This window comes from Chelon labrosus (genome assembly GCF_963514085.1).
Source record: "Chelon labrosus genome assembly, chromosome: 14".
Classification (NCBI taxonomy): Eukaryota; Metazoa; Chordata; class Actinopteri; order Mugiliformes; family Mugilidae; genus Chelon; species Chelon labrosus.
The window spans coordinates 1,434,215-1,453,264 of NC_140347.1; the positions used below are offsets into that span (position 1 = coordinate 1,434,215).

The 19,050-nt window shown below is 40.2% G+C and overlaps 2 protein-coding genes across 3 annotated transcripts in view; both read right to left on the reverse strand.

Moving 5' to 3' along the window:
• Positions 1–7,982: 7,982 nt before the first annotated feature.
• LOC311499760 (claudin-20-like) lies at positions 7,983–8,813 on the reverse strand (the record flags this gene model as incomplete). The annotated part of the gene is made up of 1 exon (XM_084560884.1): positions 7,983–8,813. One exon carries the CDS (start codon positions 8,811–8,813, stop codon positions 7,983–7,985), a length of 831 nt encoding a protein of 276 aa, XP_084417010.1.
• A 5,777-nt stretch (positions 8,814–14,590) lies between these two features.
• The window catches only part of tiam2b (TIAM Rac1 associated GEF 2b), a 43,230-nt gene continuing 38,770 nt past the window's right edge, over positions 14,591–19,050 (reverse strand). For both annotated transcript variants that reach the window (XM_084560859.1, XM_084560858.1), the window contains 4 exons: positions 18,964–19,022; positions 18,781–18,871; positions 18,579–18,666; positions 14,591–18,146 (listed from right to left, as the gene is read on the reverse strand). In XM_084560859.1, the coding sequence (XP_084416985.1) occupies positions 17,591–18,146; positions 18,579–18,666; positions 18,781–18,871; positions 18,964–19,022 (794 nt within the window). In that variant the 3' untranslated portion in view covers positions 14,591–17,590. The remainder of the gene's footprint in view (positions 18,147–18,578; positions 18,667–18,780; positions 18,872–18,963; positions 19,023–19,050) is intronic.

A 19,050-nucleotide genomic window follows, 5' to 3' on the forward strand; every position in this document is an offset into this window, starting at 1 on the left:
TCATGGTGAGCCTACCAACACAGAGTGGTTCTGAGACCAGAGACTGACCCTGAATGTAGGGCCAGAGCAGATATACCCTGTCCCCAGGTGTGGTTGCAGACAGTTCCTGATTAGATCGTATAGTGGATGTATATTGGTCAGTTGAGGGCAACTTTACACAGGAGGGTGAACTCAGTAGGAGGCAGAGGTGGCTCCCAGACATGATCAAAACAAAAGGACAAGGGGACAAAGGGGTGACACTCAGGTAGCATGATCAAGGCTCTGATCAGCAGGGGACAGGAGATGGGGAGGATAGACAAAGGAGTTTGATCAGGAAACTGATCATCAGGGGAGCAGAGACAGGAGAGATTAACATATGGTTGGAATTGCCCCAGACGTGTCAATTCCTAATGTCTCTTCAAAGTTTTCTTCTTCAGTTCAAACGCAGTTTATTATTATTTGCACCAACTTGTTACATTGAATAATGTGTTACAGCATAAGACTGTGATTATATGATGTAGCCAGTAGTTTCTATATGTATACAGTGTCCTCTGCTGAATGTAAGACAGTTTAACTCTGCAGAACGTTTGTCTCCCTCTTCTGGAAGTGAGAATAACTGTGAATCTCTGTCAACATGTAGTGTCTGCTTCCAGTCTACTGTCCTTCAGTCACTTCTCTAATTTCAGAATATCCAACGAGGAAAAGCCTCAGCAATGTTTAAATGTATGTTGCTGTTAAAGGCTTTCTGTTTTTATAATTCCACCACTTTTATTTCTCCTCAACAGGCTCTTTCAGACTCTGAACACATGTAGTCTATTCTGTCTCTGTAGCTAAACTCACTCTCATCTTCATCTCTGACAATCATTGCTAGTTGACATTAAATTAATTGCCCCTTCTGATTCATTGCAGGAATGTTACATGAGACACCAGATTTAGTGTTAGATAAGATTAATTAGTATTGTGCAAGCTTATGTAGCAAGGGCTTGAATGCTATGGATGTTCATTTACTGTGTATGTAAATGTTCCACAATGCAGAAAGTCTTGACACATATTTCATGCCTTATGTGAATTACATCTACTTACTATATTTATTCATCTATAATCTTAATATGTAGCATTGCCATAGATAGATAGATAGATAGATAGATAGATAGATAGATAGATAGATATACTTTATTGATCGTGTGGTTTCAGGACCTTTTTGTTGTGCTCAGTCGCGTCACTCTGATGCTTCATTTTGTGATTTGATGTAGTCATCTCCACAGTGGATGATGTCCTTCAGGGTACTCAGGATCAGGCAGTCAATGTCACTGTTGAGGTCGATTTCTTCACTGTAGTTTTTCACAGGGAAGATGCAGTTCATTGGAACACCTATAGCCACACTAAACTCCTCCATCTATGTTTAATGAAAAATAAAAAAATAATGTTCAGCAACCACAGCTTAGAGAACAGACCAATCAAGACTTTTTTGGCCACTGCACCCTTTCAATCATTTGTGTTTAGCTAACATTACCAGAAACACTTGTCTCTTACCTCTTGACAAACATGTCCTGCTACTTTCACTGTTGCACAGCAAACATTAACTCGTAATAAGGGCTCTAATGATGCTTTGACACAATCATTGATGTCCATTACATGAATAGATTTGCATGAAATATGTTGGTGCATTACAACGTTGTACTTTCTTTCCCAAAATATGGCTTCATTCAAAAAGTTCAAACCAGATCATCAGAAGTGTTTAATTCTTTAAACAGAGACACCTTGTAAAAGTAAAACATCCTACCACAGCAGCACAACCACTATTCACAAACATCTCAACTAAAAGATCTGCCTTTTTTCAGACCTCCAATCAACCAGACAGCAGCTTCTGTATCTGGACTATTCCAGTGAGTTTTGTCTGATTGGTGGTTGGTGGTCAGAGCCTGGATGTTGCTGTTGTTTCCTCATCCGTTGTGTTTTCCACAAGAACTTATCAAAGTCCTTGTAGAGCAGATACTAAAAGCTAGCATGGCAGGACTGCTTTCTGGCAGTTTGTATCTGCACATCTAGATCTATAAAACTAAACCAGGTAGATTTCCATTAACATTACTCAGGTATAACATGACAATACTTTATTAATGAATGAAATAATAAATCAGGTTATGTTACAGGTTCTAGTTGTTATTTAGTAGTAAGTTAACCAAAGTATTAAATGACTGCTCAGAAAATCATCAATATAATTTATGATGTTAAGTTACACCATGTTACCTTATTCTCTATATTCTTAATGGAGGCACTAAGGTTTATGGATTTGTAATTGGGGAAAAAACTATCCTTGGTCATTCATTGCAGTTAACTTTTAGTGTTGATACTTTTACCGCCTATATTTATACACACCTGCTATTTTGTACAACACTTAGCTAATTGTATTCTATATTCTATATTTATACTTTTTTTACTTATGGTTTGAATCGGTACCATAGAAACCAATTTCGTTCCTTCCCATGTACCAACATGTGTTGTAATGACAATAAAGAATCCTTGAATCCTTGAATCCTTGAATCCTTGAGTCCTTGATGAATACTTACAATGAGTTTTGATATCATAATCAGTAAAGGGATCTAAAAAGTCAGACAGTGCTGTGGTTCATCTCTGTACAAAGTCATAAAATAACTGATTAAACATACCTTTGTTTTCAGGTACTGGGACTTGTAGACATTCTTTAAGTCTTCCTTGATTTGTGGACAGGCTTTGTCAATTTTGGTGAGAACAACCACTTGAGGAATCTCTGTCAGGACAACAAGCAGAGAACCACTGAGTCCTGTAGCTAACACACACATAACCAGACCACAGCTGATGTTCTTTGGGAAGCTACAAACAAATCATCAAGAGGAGATAGTTTGATACAGAATTTGAGAGAAACAGCAAGAAGACTTTTTTCAAACATCTTGATTTAAAACACAATGTAGAAAAAAATCATCAGAGATTTCTGCTCTCACCGAGGCGACTGGCTTCCATTCTGACATCCCGAATCTTCTTCACTGCAGTTTGATCTGTGACAGAGACTGTGTCGGCAGCAATGACACAAACCAGAACATGCACCTTGTCGCTGGGGTTTGGGTTCTGGTTGTAGAATGGATCATCCTCTGAGATTCTTGAATCAGAATTAAACTAAAAATCAAAAGTAAATTTAATTAATTATCAGTTGCAATATATATTATAAACATAAAAGCCAAATAATCATTTACTGTTTCTGTTAGTAAAAAAGTTTGCAGTAACTGTACCGTGTAACCCTCTTTCACGTGTCCCTTTAAAGCCAGTTTGATATCGTCCTCTTGGATCCCTTTGCTGCTCAGGCCCATAATGTCATTGAAGACAAAAGGGAAACGTGACTCTGGACCGGTCTTAATCCTGTAGGTTTTATACTATAAAACACATGTGGAGAAAAGTGTGGTTATTCTAACCATTACAGAGAAGACAGAGGCATATTAGTAGGTAAAGAGCTCACATTAAACCATAGAAGATGATTCAGTTTTTCACACTTGTATTTAAGATTAGTTCCTTCTCATTCTGTGGTTCTGAAGTCTCCTAACTATTACCAAATCATGAACCACTTGGCCTCATCACACTTCATGTCACCATCATTAAGTTGTTTTAGTTCTCATCTATTATCTCTGATACAGTTTTCTCTGTGCAGTCCTGTTGAGACTTGCAGTCTCCATGCACAGCGAGTCTAGTCCATTAGTAGGTTGTTGTGGATTGTTGTTGTCTCTAATCCATATTAAATTCCCTTGGTGTAAACTTTGATTATTTTACAGTGACTGTATTCTGATGCATCGCTGAGCTTTGTTATTTAACTCTATACTTTATTTCTTTTCAACTGTAAAAGCAGAAACTTCCTGAAGGTGCTTTGTACTTTGGGGTCAAGATAGAGAAAACTTTGTAGAACCATAATTACTTCACGACTACAACTTTACCAACACAATTAAATGTTCTTCATACCTTTATGGTGAAACTGTCATGAGAAATGTTGTTAGCCAAAGCCAGTTTGTACATTCTGTCATGGAAGATACTATTGACAGAGTTGATGAAACTGGATTTTCCCGATCCATGTGGTCCATGAAGGAGAATCCTGAGCTGATGTCCTTCAACCTGAGGTTTGTAGTTCTTCACATACTCCAGAGTGTTCTCTTTGTCTCTGCTCACAAAAGGAAAATAGACTAAACTGTAATTTTACAGAGTTTAGATTGTGTATTTGATGCCCACATATGCCACAGCTGGGAAATTAATAAAATAAAGAAAACAAGGAAAGACCGTCTGACATTTTACTTGTTTGTAGAAAATGTAATAATGAGGGTGTAAATAAACTCACCCCCAGTTTATGGTCCTCCATGGTTTGCTAAAAACTGAGAAATCCATGACACATGTTCAGATAAAACAATTATTAAGATATACAGTCCACAAACAAGAATGTCTCATTCTCTAATAATTAGAACAGATTTTAAATAGTGTTAGTGGAGGAGGAGATTGGGATGCAGACTGCTTCCATCCTACCACTGAAAAAATAAAACATTTACATAAAGACACAAAACAACTGTAACATAAAGTAAATGACTACTACATTCCAATATAAGCATTTGCAATATTCAAAATTTGTAATAATACTATGCAGATGTTTTCATGATTCAAGATGCTGTAATAGCTAAAGATTAAAATACTTTATCTTTCTCTCCTTAACTCTTCTGTGTGATAAAGTTTTAGTATAGTAGAAGAAGAATCAACCATAAATCAAACACTGAACAACAGAAACATCTGTCTTCTGTGTGATGAGCCTTGTCACTGATGTTAGAGACACAGACTGTTAGAAATACTGGTGCATCCTACAGATAGTGTGAAGTCATCCTCCCTTTACTGCATTTGCTTTCACTTTTGTCACATGACACCCCTCAGTATTGTACAAAAATGTGATTCACAATATTCTTTTTTTGAGTAAACTTACTTGGAAGTGGAGGCGAAGGCGGAGGTTTGGAATCAGATCCTCCCATCTGCAAAGCAAAGCATTTACTCTGAGCTGATGTTTGAAGAAATGATTTTCTTCTGCCTTGTATCAACATGAGTGGCAGCATACAGTAAATCACTAATACACTGAAAATATAATTTTTAAAATTCAAGATGCTTTAAAATCTTAAGATTGAACATGCACCAGATTAATGGTTGTAAATTCTTCACTTCATGTTTTTCTCCTTCAGTCTGTTTGATGACCAGTATTAACAGAATCAACCTTAAATCTGACACTGAACATCATACAAACATCCTACCTTTGGTCTGCTGAGCCTCCTCACTGATGTTAGAGATGCAGACGGTTAGAAGCACTGGTGCATCAGACAGAGTGTGAGGTCATCCTCCTTTACTGCTTTTGCTTTCACTTTTGTCACATGATTCATCAGAATCGTCCTCAGTCTCTTTAGACCACGTTAGACCAAAGGCTAATATAAAATATGAACACATTCAGGGATGCATTGTCACTACTATGAAAACCATTTAACACTGTAATGCATATTAACTCTTTTGCTTTGACTTATTATTATCATGCTGCTGATGATTTTGATTATCATTGTTATTATCATTATTATTATTTCAGCCACTAATAAAAGGACAGTGAGACATTGCTTAGGCAAAGTGTTGGAGATAATTGCAGATTTATTAGCAGCTGTTTGTTGTCCTGTGTTTATCTTGTGTTGTTCAGTTGTCTCAGTGTCTCAGCTGAGGATGTCTTTAGACAAAAGGCTGAAACACCCACTGAGGCTAGGGTTCACAACTGATGATGATGATGATAACTGATGGTATAAATATTCTCCTATCTTCAATACTCACCTGTTTTAATTATATCAAGGATTAAAGTTCTGCAGGATTAAGGGCTAACGAATAAAGGCCTCTTTCACTGACAGGTGGGTGTCCTCACAGGCTGCAATCTGCCTTGACGCTAGCTGGGAGTTCGATCAAGTCAGACAAAGATGGAGACACCATTCATCTTCAGATACAGACAACATTAAACTAGAAAATATGCACAGATCACCAAGGTCTTGATAATTCACCAAAAGTTGTAACTAAAAGTATTTCCATACTTTCCTTATGAAACATTTAAGGCTAACAATCCAACCTTGTACTTAGTAGCAGATAATTAACTTGTTAAATTGGTGCCTTCTCGAATTGGAAGCCCTCTGTGTTTTCACTGTACAGAGTGAGATATTTTTAATCAAATGTTGTCCAAAATGGATGTTTTTTATGAGTTTATTGCAATGATGTATACATATGAAAATGACAGTTGCACGGATTATAACTACACTAAATATGTCAGATTAAGAAAAATCCTCCATACATCTGTTTAGATTATCATCTTAATAGACTAGTTGTTTGTGTAATAAAAGCAAAAATGTGTCTAGAAGCAACAAAACAATCACATAGATGATTTTTAACACCTTGTTGTGATGGTTTTCCAGTTTTCTGTTTGCTTCACTGTGTCCAGTTTCCTACACCCCCACCCCCACCCCACCCCCCCATCAGCTTCGACAGTGAAATGCCGCTGCAGCGCTGACGAATCGACTCTTTTCTCGACTACATCGTGTTTTTTTGCAGGTTTGAAGCTTTTCCTGAGAGGCCGTGTGGGCGTTCTTTTTGTTGATGGGGGGTCTGACTGACTGACAGCTCACTTTTTCTTTCTTTTTTTTTTAAAGGACACTTCTCCCAGCAAAGGGACACAACACCATGGACTCCATCAGGCTTAAAGTTACATCTTGAACATGACTGCATGTCTTTTTCATAAAGCTGAAGCAGGGTGGTGGAAGGGGGGGGGATGTGTGCGGTGTGCATCCAACCGTGGTGAGAGGATAATGGGAAAGCAAAGAGCATCATTACCTCTCTCCATGCTGCTCTGCACCTCTTTCCTCCCCCTTGAAACATCAGGAAAAGATGGAGTGGATGTTGTCGTTTCAATGCTTTGGATCTGGGCCTGTGTAAATATTAAACTGCACTGAATTTAAGAAGCAATTGTTTATTTTTATTGCTTTAGGCACAGTAAATACGGCTTTAAGCAGCACTGACAACATGCAGACATAGAAATCATTGAGGAGCCAGAGTGAGCCAGCAGACGGCCCAAAACGAGATCAAAACAAGATCAAACAATGCTGCTTCTGCTCTTTTGTGTCATATTATAAGTTTCACTCTCTGACTTTGTTCGGCCAACAGCACTCAAACAAAAAATGATAACACTTTCAGTAAATTTCAGGATATTTCCAAGGTAATTGTGTTTGGTTTTGTGAAATTCACATCTACGTGTTACAAAGCAGATATGTGGGGTCTACGGTTGTTTTTTTTTTTGGTATTTTCTGATTGGTTGTCATGAAACTATGAGGAAGGTAAAATAAAGCCTTGCTCAGAAAATGTTACAGAACATCAAAAAGTCAACTTCTGTTTTGTTTTCAGTGAAGAAGTTTGTGGTGGTGGGGTACGCCCTTAGTCCTGTCCTTAAGTGTCACCAGGTGTATGATAATCACAGCATCTGTATGATATTACAGATCATTTTAAAAATATGTAAACAAAGATTTGACATTTTATAGTATTTATTTTATTAGTTTTTTTTCCTCTAGTTTCCGTAGAGCTGTTTTGGAGCTGACTGGTCCAAGGGGATGTGTGTTAGTGGGGGCTGGTTGTTCAGATCTCGGCCCTAGAAAGCTTGCGGCCGGCCCTGTCAGAGCATGAGTTAATCTCAGAAGGCAGACGGCGTTCACAGCTGGAAAATGATGGCTTTTCAATTTCAGTCAGAGCTCATTTACCATCAGCAGATTTCTTTTTCTTGTCCCTTTGGTTTAGGAAAGCTGCAGCAGTTTGCAGGCAGTTTCTTTTAAAAGATGTGGCTGTCATTTCCAACATTTGGTAATTATTCCCTCCCACAACCCACCTCCCCCTACCCATGAGCCAGAAAGCCTCAGCTCATAACTCCACATTTCACCACTCAGCCACGAGGTTTAAACATACTCCTGGAGGCTGTAGCTGTCCTTGATGTCCTTTTGAGGGAGTTTGGAGGGGGACGAGTAGAGCCTCTGCCCCTGATCCATTTTAGGTTTCTCCTGCTGAGCTTTCTCTTGCTTCACCTCGTCCGTCTGCAGCTGGACACTTTTGTTTTGCCTGATTTGTTTTACGGCATGCTGGCACTCCCGCCTTCGCTGCTCATTTTGGTCCAGCACCAGCCTGTCAGGGTTGTCGGAGGAATCGTACTCCGGTCGTCTTGTTCTTGTTCCGGGACATGACAAGCAGAAAATGACCCCTCCAGCCAGGAGAAAGCCAGCGGAGATAAATGTCACACAGAGGGCTCCACCAGGCTGATATTTGCTGCTGTCCGGCAGGTCCGTGGTCAGGAAGGTGGTGATGACTTGGTTGGTGAACCAGGATGCAGGGACCAGGCAGAGAAGGCTGGCCAAGATGAAGCAGCCTCCCGCAGCAATGGCCGTGTGTCCCTTCGCTCGGTGACTGCCCCCCCAGCGGGTACATTTCAGCCCCAGGGAGGCAAGGCATAGTCCAAACAACGCCACCATGCAGGACAGAACCATGGCGGCTCGCATGGTCTGCAGATACGCCGGCAGCGACAGCATCGAGTTCTTCATGGTGCAGCTGAAGACGCCGGAGCTGTACCAGACGCAGTCCATCCACAGACCCTGCATCTGCGAGATAGGGGTCATGATGTTGGACCAGATGTTGACGCTCACCTTCCAGTTGGGCAGCAAAGTGGCCACGGTGGCGCCGAGGACGCCCAGGAGCGCCAGGGCAAACGCCAGGATCTGAATGGCGGCGGACAGCATGGCTCAGCACCCCCCACCCCCCCACCCCCGTCCAGCTCCGGTCCCGGTTGGCGTGGCGGTGTCCCGGGCAGGTCCTGACAGCAGATAATTCCTCAGCACAGGCTCCAGCGAGCTGCAACCAGCGGAGAAATGAGAAGTGAAGTGAGCGTGGGAGCGTGACGGACACACAGCTGAGGCTGCTGATGGGAATCTGGTTCTCTCTCAGATTTTGGATTTCTGTTTTTTGGGGGGGTGTGAGCATCGGGTGAGCTCGATGATTGCCTGCATTAGTTACTCTGCAGCTGATGTGGTGATCATTGGCACTCAATTATATCCTTTTAAAGCTGCAGTGTCCCTCAGCGTTGCTCCCGTTGCGTTGCCTTTCCCCACTGCAAGAAACACAAACAGAGCAAAAACTGAGATGAAGTTTTTTCTTGATTTATTCATCCTGATCTCCTGATGGAGTTACGAACCTGTGACAAGACAAGAGTTGATTTGTGTTTCTGAGTTGAAAACAGAGTTGTTTCTGAGATGGAAACTGGGCTCTTACCTGTGTTGTGTCTTTGGTGGCGTCTCCTTGAGTGATTCCTAAGGACGAAGCGAGGAGTAGTGTGAATGAAAGCAGAGGATGTGTGGCTTAACAGACTCCAACTACCCCTCTGCCTCCTGTCTCCTTGGCAACTGTACATACAGTTTTATCCCATTCTGTATCCTTGAAAAGAAGCACCAGGCATCTTTGTTTCTCTTTTTTTTTTCTCTACAAACTGATTCTGAACAGAAGCCTTGGTTCAGAGTCATGAAACTGGTTTCTGTTTGTAACCTGAAGGTCAGTGGCTCTGCTGAAGCAGCCGCAGAGCAGCGTTCTTATCTGATGAGTTGATGGCGGGGTACGTCAGACCCGCAACACCGCTCAAACGCTGTCGCATCTGACCACGCGAAAGACGCCTGTTACCTGGAAATGTTTGATTTGACTGTTCTCACGCTTTTTTGAGCAACAATCAGACACAGAAAGAGTTTCACGAGCGTTTGGAAAATGCTTCGCTGCCTCTGGAAAATGGTGATGATCGTGAAGGTGAAAGCTCATTACCAGTTAGTGCTGATAATATCTGCTTCACGTTTCAGACGGGGACATTTCAGACAACCAACGGGATGATTTCTGCTTTTAAAACAATTGCCACGCATCCATCACTTCCTCGTTTTTGCTCTTATTTGCTGATAAAGCCGCAGAGCTGCTCTTTGTGCGGCTGAATCGTGAATCAAGGTGTCGCCCATCATGTGACTGTGTGAAGAATCACCCACTGCAACGCGCTGATAAGCGTCCGCAGCCCGCCCACCCGTCCTGCAGCGCTGGGACCCGGTGTTCAGCCTGTTATTACCATAATCCTCCAGTCTGGGTTTATCAGCATCGGACCTGCAGAGACACGAGCTGCTTCCACCAAACTCTAAACCATAAACACACATTTATGTTTCACCAACCAGCCTCCCTGTGGGAAAACACAACTTTGTGGGCACCGTCACTGTTAATGAACGCCGCTGTGTTGATACAATAAGTCAAAGAAAAACAGTGGGTTCTGGTTCCCACTGCAGAGGTGACGTCATGGTGAAACATGGACCGACTGTAGCTTTAATGTATGCTGCACAACTAGACTTGAGGTCCTTTAAAATGAAGAAATATTGATGTCATTTCTGACTTCTGATGCAAAAAGACATTTTACTTGCTCCGACTGTTTTTATTGAAGTACAGAATATTGTCCCTCATTTTTTGAATCTTCTTTTGACTTTTCAGATTTGACTTTTGACCTTAAAACAATATGAATATTTATTTAATTTAATTATAATCTGTTGGTAAATTCACAGGAACCGTGAAGGATTCATTTTCCTCCAAAAGACATTTTGTCCAGCCCACGGTGATCGCATCAGGAGCTCATCTGGGTCAGATATTACTATAATTTATTTTAATTCATAATTTATTTATTTATTAATAAATGATAATTTATTTTTTTCTAATCCACCCTGGCCGTCAACTAAATTAAAATAAAGTAAAATGAAGTAAAGAATAAAAGGGAATTCATTTAAAAAGAAAGTTTCAAAAATAGATTTATTATTTATAATATATTGATGGTATGATAAGTGATGTTTAGCTACGAAATAGTAATTGAAGGAGATTTTAAATTTAATTCAGTTTGCAATAATGATAATAAGACTTGTTCTTTTTCTGTTTTTTTTTTTACCATTGGCATTAAACAAAAAACGTTATATATTTCTATTTTTTTTTTTAATTAAATATCAAATTGCATTTAAATAAAAAAAATTGTGAATATTACATTTTTTTAATTATACTGAAATTAAATCAGGTTGGAAATGTAATATTATCTATTTGGAAAAGTGAATCAAAATTTAAATTGGTTCAATAATGTCAGAACGAGAAATGAATTCTATCACAGACGACTGTGTCTGGATTGATGGATTTTCTCTCCGCCGGTTGATTTTTATTGAGATGAACTGAAACAAACAGCTGGAGGGAAGGAAACCTGGAAAACCTGGACTCAGAAAACGATCAGCAAATGAACAGAAATCTTTCTTAATTGCTTGTTTAATTGTTTGGTGAATAAATTTAACTGCAGAGCTGAAGGCCACGTCTTCAAATGTTTTGTCCAAAAGACACAAAGAGAAGAAAATAAGATTTGATATTTTCATCCCTATTATTAACTTGAACCATTAATTCTGAAATCTGTTGGAGTAAACAAACCTCGCTGCTGATGATACAGATCGACCACAGACCATGTGATGTGGCGTGTTCCTTTAAGTCCAGCTGGGCTGCAGTGTTCAGACGTCCTGTATTAACATCCCACTGCTGATGTGGAACGAGGCGTCCGTCTAATAGAAGCAGACCTCTGGAGGTTTGAGTCAACGCCTCAGGCCTCGACCGTCTGAACGCTGCAGAGGACAAAGTGAGAAACACTCTGGTTCTCGTCTACCTTGATTTATTTCAGCGCCATTCGGCCTCGTGTGGGTTATATTTTTTAGATCACCTTGTTTTTAACACGGTTTCTGTTTTTTACTCAAACATTGTAGATATTTGGTGCAACGTCAAGCACTGATTTGGATTTTAATGTATTTTTTTGTTGTTTCAGTTTCTAAAATGGATTCTTTAGAAAAAATCTTGAATTTTATTTTATGTTCTTAAGCTTTTTTAGTTGTACACATTTTTGTTTTACTGACTTTTCCTTTTGCTTCATTACTTGACAGTTTTCAGGGAATAAGGTCATATATTTAGGGATTCATGGAGATGAACTGAGTCGAATTGAACAGCTGAAATATTACTCCTTAAATGTCATTAAATTATAAAATACACAGAAACATTCCAGCTTCAGTTCATTTCTAGATCTGTTTGACTTCAGTCTGTGGGTGGACGTATTTCCCTCCTACTCATTTTGAAATGATGGTGATGACACACTGAGGAGGAGGAGGAGGAGGAAAAAGAGTCGGGTTTAATTTGAAGGGACCTCCAGTCGTCCTGGATTAGAGCATTTTAAAAGAAGGAAGTTCGCCTCCGTCCTGTTATTCTTGAATCCTGAATCGAGTGCGACTGAAATTAGCTCCACATTAAAGCAGACAGTTTGACCTCTGACCCCTCAGTCATGGTGATAATAGTTTAAATCAAACCATCTGCCAGAAACAAAAACCCCCCTGAGGCTCCATGGAGCCATCAATCAGCAGCCAGATGGGAATATAAATGAAGTGCGTTATCTCGGCTGAACACACAGTCGCAGTGAATGAATGAATGAGTTCCATTAACCTGCAATGATTTCCCAGAGACTCAGCATAATCACTGTGAGCCTGAAACAAGTATTTACATGAGGAGTTTCTTTTTGTCCCCAAAACAAAGTCCATTTATGGTTTATGTCCCAACAACACAATAAATCACTGAAAACAATTAGTTTCTCTGATCCTTTTCAAACGGCCTTGTTGCTGAAACAAATACATTTTGAATCATAATTACAACTTTTACTGTAATGAGAGACTTAAATATGTTGATACTGTACAAGTCTGACAACATTAAACACCTGCAGCATCAACGAGAAGACGGACGTCTCAGCAGTGACTTAAGACATCTTTATATTCAACCTAAACCACCTGGAGTGACTTTAATCATATAGACAGTGTCAGACAACAGTTCAGCTTTCTAGAGAAGATGCTAATAACAATGCTAATGGCTAGCATGGCAGCACTGCTCTGTTTCTGCACATATAGACTTGTAAAACTAAACAAGATGGATTTCTGTCACAGTTTCTGGTGAAGCTGGACCCAAATGCCCAAATGCAGGACACAGAGGGAGGCAGGACCAGAGAGCAAAATAATTTTAGTAAAAAACTCAAAATCTAGAAGGATCACTGCAGGAAAGGCAAGGTATCCAAAAAACATGACTACAAAAACTGGTGAGGTGACCAAAACCTAGACAGGAACTCAAGAAACAGGAGGAAATGCACAGTAGGACAAACAGGGTAACATCACAGAGGCCTTGGCAGAGAACAAAGGGAAAGGCTGGGTTATATACTCAGGTGGTTGATGAGACACAGGTGAAGCTAATGAGGGCGGAGCTCACAAGGAGAAACCAATCCAGCAGTCACAGAGGGGAGAACACAGGAAGCAAAGCAAGACAAGAAACACTAAGGAAGAACTTTACGAAATAAAAACAGGAAACACAAGGTCAAAACCAAACAAAATTAGCTTTGCCTCATGGCTAAGCTAATAAGTCGACACACTAGACTTGCTCATGGACACACTGCTCTGCTAGCTAAGCTAACTAATGCTAATGTCAAAGAAAGAAAGTTATTTTATTCAAATGTCTCTCCTCCATAGTTCAGGTTAGACTAGATCCATACAGTTGTTTACTATTATTAATAATCTTCATCATCTGATTCACTCACCACTCTCTACGTTTCTTTTCTCCTCTTCCTCTTTCTTTCTTTGTTCACTCCCAGAGCGACAAATTCTTTTCATTTTGAACTCTTTCATACTTAACTACTAAGGGGTCATGAACCTGTAACAGGCGGCCCATAGGGAGGCTTCTTTGCATATTTCCACTGTTGAAGTTAAAGACTGTTGGCCCTTGGGGGCCCCCTACTGCCCTGCTCCTCTGATGACCCATAAATGGCATTTTTCACAGTTTCCAAGTTTTGTTAAAGATAAGGGGTTGTAGTTATTGTTGACCAAAGGATTATTCAACTGATTAGAATATAGTTAATAGATTATTAGATCTGACAAAAAAACAAACAAACAGTTTATTCATAAAACAAAAAAGATGGCAAAGATGAGAGGAATTTAAAGTTCAAACATCTGAGACTAAATGCAGCCCAGCCACTCGGCATTGGCCCATTCTCAATCAAATAGTTTGAAAGGGGAGATACCAACACCAACCCCACAACAGTTCCTTACTTTGTAATAAGAGTGGATTCACATGTGTGCTGAGTCCAACAACCAAACAAGACGCATCAATCCTTTTTTTTTTTCTGAAACCAGGAACTCACCTGCAGTCATACGTGATGTGCTCATGGTCCTCTTGTTGAGAGGTTGCTGGGATTGTCTCTTTCAGGTACGTGTGTGTTTAGATGCAGACAACGTCCACTTCAGCACATTCCTGCTGTTCACACCGAGCGTTTAGAAGCACAGGAAACAGATTCCTCTTTAAACTACTTTGTTCATGGCACAGATTTAATGAGCAGGATCTTCTCTCAGTAACAACTGGAAATCAAACAAGTCCATCAATAATAATAATATTCCAAGAATACATGTATGTATGTACAACACAGAATTTTGTAAAACAAGCACTCTCACTTTCAAACTCTCCACCTGCTTTCTGACACTTTTCCAGATGAGTTGAATCAGCTGATTTATTTTGAGCTGAGAAATACTTAAAACTTGAAATATGTGTTTTTCTATCAGACGTATGCCAGAAGCAGGTGTTTTAAAATATAAACGTAATAATGTAAAATGCAATTATTAACCTGTTTTCTGTTAGTGAAGAGAAGCTGAATGTGTGTTGTGGAAGGGTTTCCCCAACATACAGTGGTTACTGTGGCAACAAGAGCTGAACAAGAGCACACACATATTTCTTCTGCTTTCACTGCTTTTTAAAATTTCATGTCTCTATCTCAAACAGAGCGTTTCTGGCCTCCTGAAATAAACAAAGCTGCACATCATCACAGGGAGTCCACGAAAATAAAAAGCCTTTTTGTTCTTTTTGTTTCACAGAGAAAATAACAAAGAAAAGGATGAACAAGAGGAAATTACAGCTACACCAATCGTGTTTCCATCAGTTCAGAAAACAGTATGTCATCTCAAAATAATTTCCTCGACCTAAACTTAAACCTCACCAAAACATCAACCTTATCTTTCTGCAAATTAAACTTAAATCACAGCCTAACTTCACTTAATATTCCCACAACCTAAACTTAAACTGATCCCAACTAAAACCCAACCATACCCAGATATGCAAGACGTAGCCTTATCTGACTTAAAGACAACTTTACCAAAACCTAAATCTGACCTTATTCAAATCTAAACGTACCTCATCCATATCTAAACCTAATATCACTACAATTTAAACTTAACCTGGTCTCAACCAAAAACCACCCATACCCAAATACCAAAGACCTAGCCTTATCCAAGCCTAAAGTTAATTTTACCAAAAAATGTTTTTTATTGCAACCCAAACATACCCTATTCATACTTAAACCTAACATTGCCACAGTGTAAACCTAATCTTACTAAAAGCTGAAGTAAGCCCAACCTAAAGCTAACCATACACCAACTTAAACCAGCGAAAGCCCAACCTTGAACTAACCTCAAACCAGCTTAACTCAAAACCTAACCTTACCTTATCTCAACATAAACCTGATAGGCTGTACGCAAATCTAAACTAGATCTCAACTAAAAGCCAACCTTCCAAATATGCAAGCCTTGTCTGAGCCTAAATCTAACATCTAAACATAAACTTACCAAACCAGTACATGCACACTCTGTGTTGGAGCTGTGCAGTTTCAGTTCTGAATTATCTGATTATTTATCTGATTATCTTATATCTCATCTGAAAACTAACTATTGTTAATGTTGTGATTTTCTTAACTCTTCATGTACAAATTGTAAATGGTTATAAGAATGTGGCTGTAAACACACAATCTGTGGCTAGCTAAAGGCTAACTCCAAATCAACCCAGGCTCTGATCTTTCTGAATGCTAGCTGGTTCCCTCACCTTCAAGTTTTTATGCTATGTTAAGTAAACCAAAGCCTGACAGCTGCTCCGAACATCTCACTCAGTGAACAAGACGATTCCTTTTGGATTTTTTTTTTAATTTTTTTTTTCAGGAACTTAACACAAAAAAGCTTCAGGAGAAAAAGTTAAGATCAAAAATCCTTTAATTAAATACTTTGTAATTCATTGGTCTTCAACAACATCAAGTCATTAAAAAGATCTACACACATCTTAAGAAAATAAATTACCAAATACTTTAACAGTTAATAAAAAATAACTTGAAAAGTTCCTTCGAAGTGAAACACTGTCGTCCTTCTAGTGCTTCGGTCACAAAACTGAAATATAAATACGACAATATGCAAAGGCTTCGATCCCATCCAGCAGCTCCAGGGTTTTATCTGGAACGGCTTTTGTCAAGAAAATAGTCTGTTGCACAGACATCTACAGATGGAAAAAAAGACTATACACAGGAGAATATTTACAACCACAGAGTTTAGAAAATATTCACAAGTTCAGGCAGCGAGGACAGCAAAACATACCAGCAACACAAGATCTGTTTGGTCAATCTGCTGCGTCAAAATCAGTACGAAGAAAAAAGAAGCTTTTAGAAGATCCTCGCAGACAGACGAACCCTGACACCATGAAGAGCTGAACTCCATTTCCACCAGACTTAATTCTCCACCAAAGAGTCTTATCATTCAACATCATTTAATCTCATCAGGCCTTCTTCTGGAAAGGTCCAATGTTCCTGAAAAAGTTTCTGAAGTTTGTCTCTGAGAGAAAACTATTCTACTATACTCTCAACCATTAGTTTGCTATCATTCCTCTTGTGGAGGTCAAGCTTGTACAGTTTTTCACTCAAACAAGTGCAATAAAGATGCATTTTATGGGATAAGGGCACTATTTAAAAATTAAGTTATACACAGATGTATTTCAGGATATTTCAAAATGCATTCATAAGTTTAGATAAATTGCTAGATGTTTTTCTTTTAATTTTTTTAATATTTTTAACTTAAGAATAAAGTAGTAATAAAGTTGTGTTTTCAGGAATATGAAAGATTAAAGGCAGGATAGAAGGCCACTGGTGCAGCTGATAAAAACTGTCTGGTGACCAGTCGACTACGGCCCTGAATAATACATTCAGTTTTATTTCATTTAAGGTCTCATTTTATGGAAACAAAAATGGACTTGGTCCCAGACTGAACTTGTTAAGATACTTTAGCATGTGATTTTATTTCTAAAAACTTTTCTTTTATTGTGACTTTATCTTAAACTTTGCTGTGTTCTTTCTTTTTTCAACAGTAAAGAGAAAACTTAATCCACCGCTGTAGCTGACTGGATCTCCAGGCCCCTCAGACGTGGTTTGGGTTGGAGGTGTTGTTTTCAGAGGGAATGAGATGTGATCCAGTATTGAAGAAATGGAGGTGTGTCCATGAGAGTTTCCAACAGTGACTTTGTTCGTCAGTGTTCTGACAGGAGACGGAGACACCGCTCAGTCCAGTATCATTTGACTCTTAACAGGCTCCGTGTTAGCGTGTTAGCTTTAGCCCTGTAGCGTTGGCACGGCGGCCTTCTGCATACCCAGCATGGCGTCATAGAAACAGTCTTCGTTAACCATGGAGGTCATGCTCTGAACACTGAAGTCTCTCTCCAGCAGGCTGCCAAGCTCCAGCACATCTGCTGCAGAGGTCCGGTGCAGACTAGAGCTCCATCTCTTAGCCTCATCGCTCTGAGACGCCTCTCCTCGCTCGGCCTCCTCCTCTGCAAAGTTGAGCCTCTGCAGCTGGGCCTCCAGCTCGCCGGTCAGGGAGCAGAGTCTGGTCCTCTTCCCTGCACCAGCATTGGTGGAGTTGTGGCGGTGGCTGGGCAGCAGGGGCTCCGAGCAGGTATCTCCCAGGAGGCTGTCAGGTCTGTGGGCCTCCTCCGGCCAACGAGGAGGTGTCCTCTGGGCGTCAGGGCGACAGCGCTGCTGCCTCCTCCTCCAACAGCTGCTCCGCTCGGCCGTTGACAGCTTGGTCCTCCTCAGGGAGCCGGTGGGGGCTCGGTCTCTGATGAGGGAGCGCAGAGCTCGCAGAACGCTGGCCTTCGTCTCCAGACAACTGAAACACAAACAGCACAAAGCTTCAGAGCGGCAACTTTACATTATTGACTTTCACTGAGTTTCAACTTGACAACACAGAGATATGGCAAAAATCATCAGATCTTGATATTCAATAAGAAATCAACCAATAGATTCTTTCTTGTATATGTTGTTTGTTGATATTGGCCGACTAATCAGACTAATGGTTTTGGACTCTGGTACAAACACAGAAGATGAGAATGTTTGGTTTCATCATTGAGAAAAATGTCCATCAGCGTCTTCAGATGTCTTCGTCAATTTTTAGGTTTTCAATTTTTCAGTAAATTAACTCATTATTTTCTTCTGAAACATCTTAAAGTAATGGTTCCATCTCTAATGAAATGTTTAAATTAACTGATCACATTTCCCGTCACAGTCTTGGTCTGAATCTGGACTGAGACGACGTTTGTACCTGCTGCAGAGCTGGAACACTGTCTCCGGTCGTCCCTCCACCTCTGATCGGCTGTGAACCAGCTCCCAGACACACGGGTCCTCCGAGCCTGGAAACAAGCCACAGAGTCAGCTCAGACTGTCAGAGCGCCTCCTGGTGGAGGGGCTGCTGCAACCACCTGACACATATACAGATCTCCACCTCCCTCTGATTGGCCACTGACCTGTGATGTTGGCTGGTCTGACCTGGACAGCTGAAACTGGGATTAACCAGCGGAACCTGAAGGGGTCCAGATCAGCTGAACGGGAACTGGTCTGTCCAACAGACAACAACAGTCAGATTGATTTTTTTGTTTTTAGCAGTAGGTGTGAGGTTAAACTGAAAGGGACGAAGAGACTGGACTCACCGTCCTCTTCTTCAGTTTGCAGTTCTCTCTGTAAACCAGGATGACGGCCTGTTTGAACACTGAGAAGAACAACAGCAGCCAAGTTAT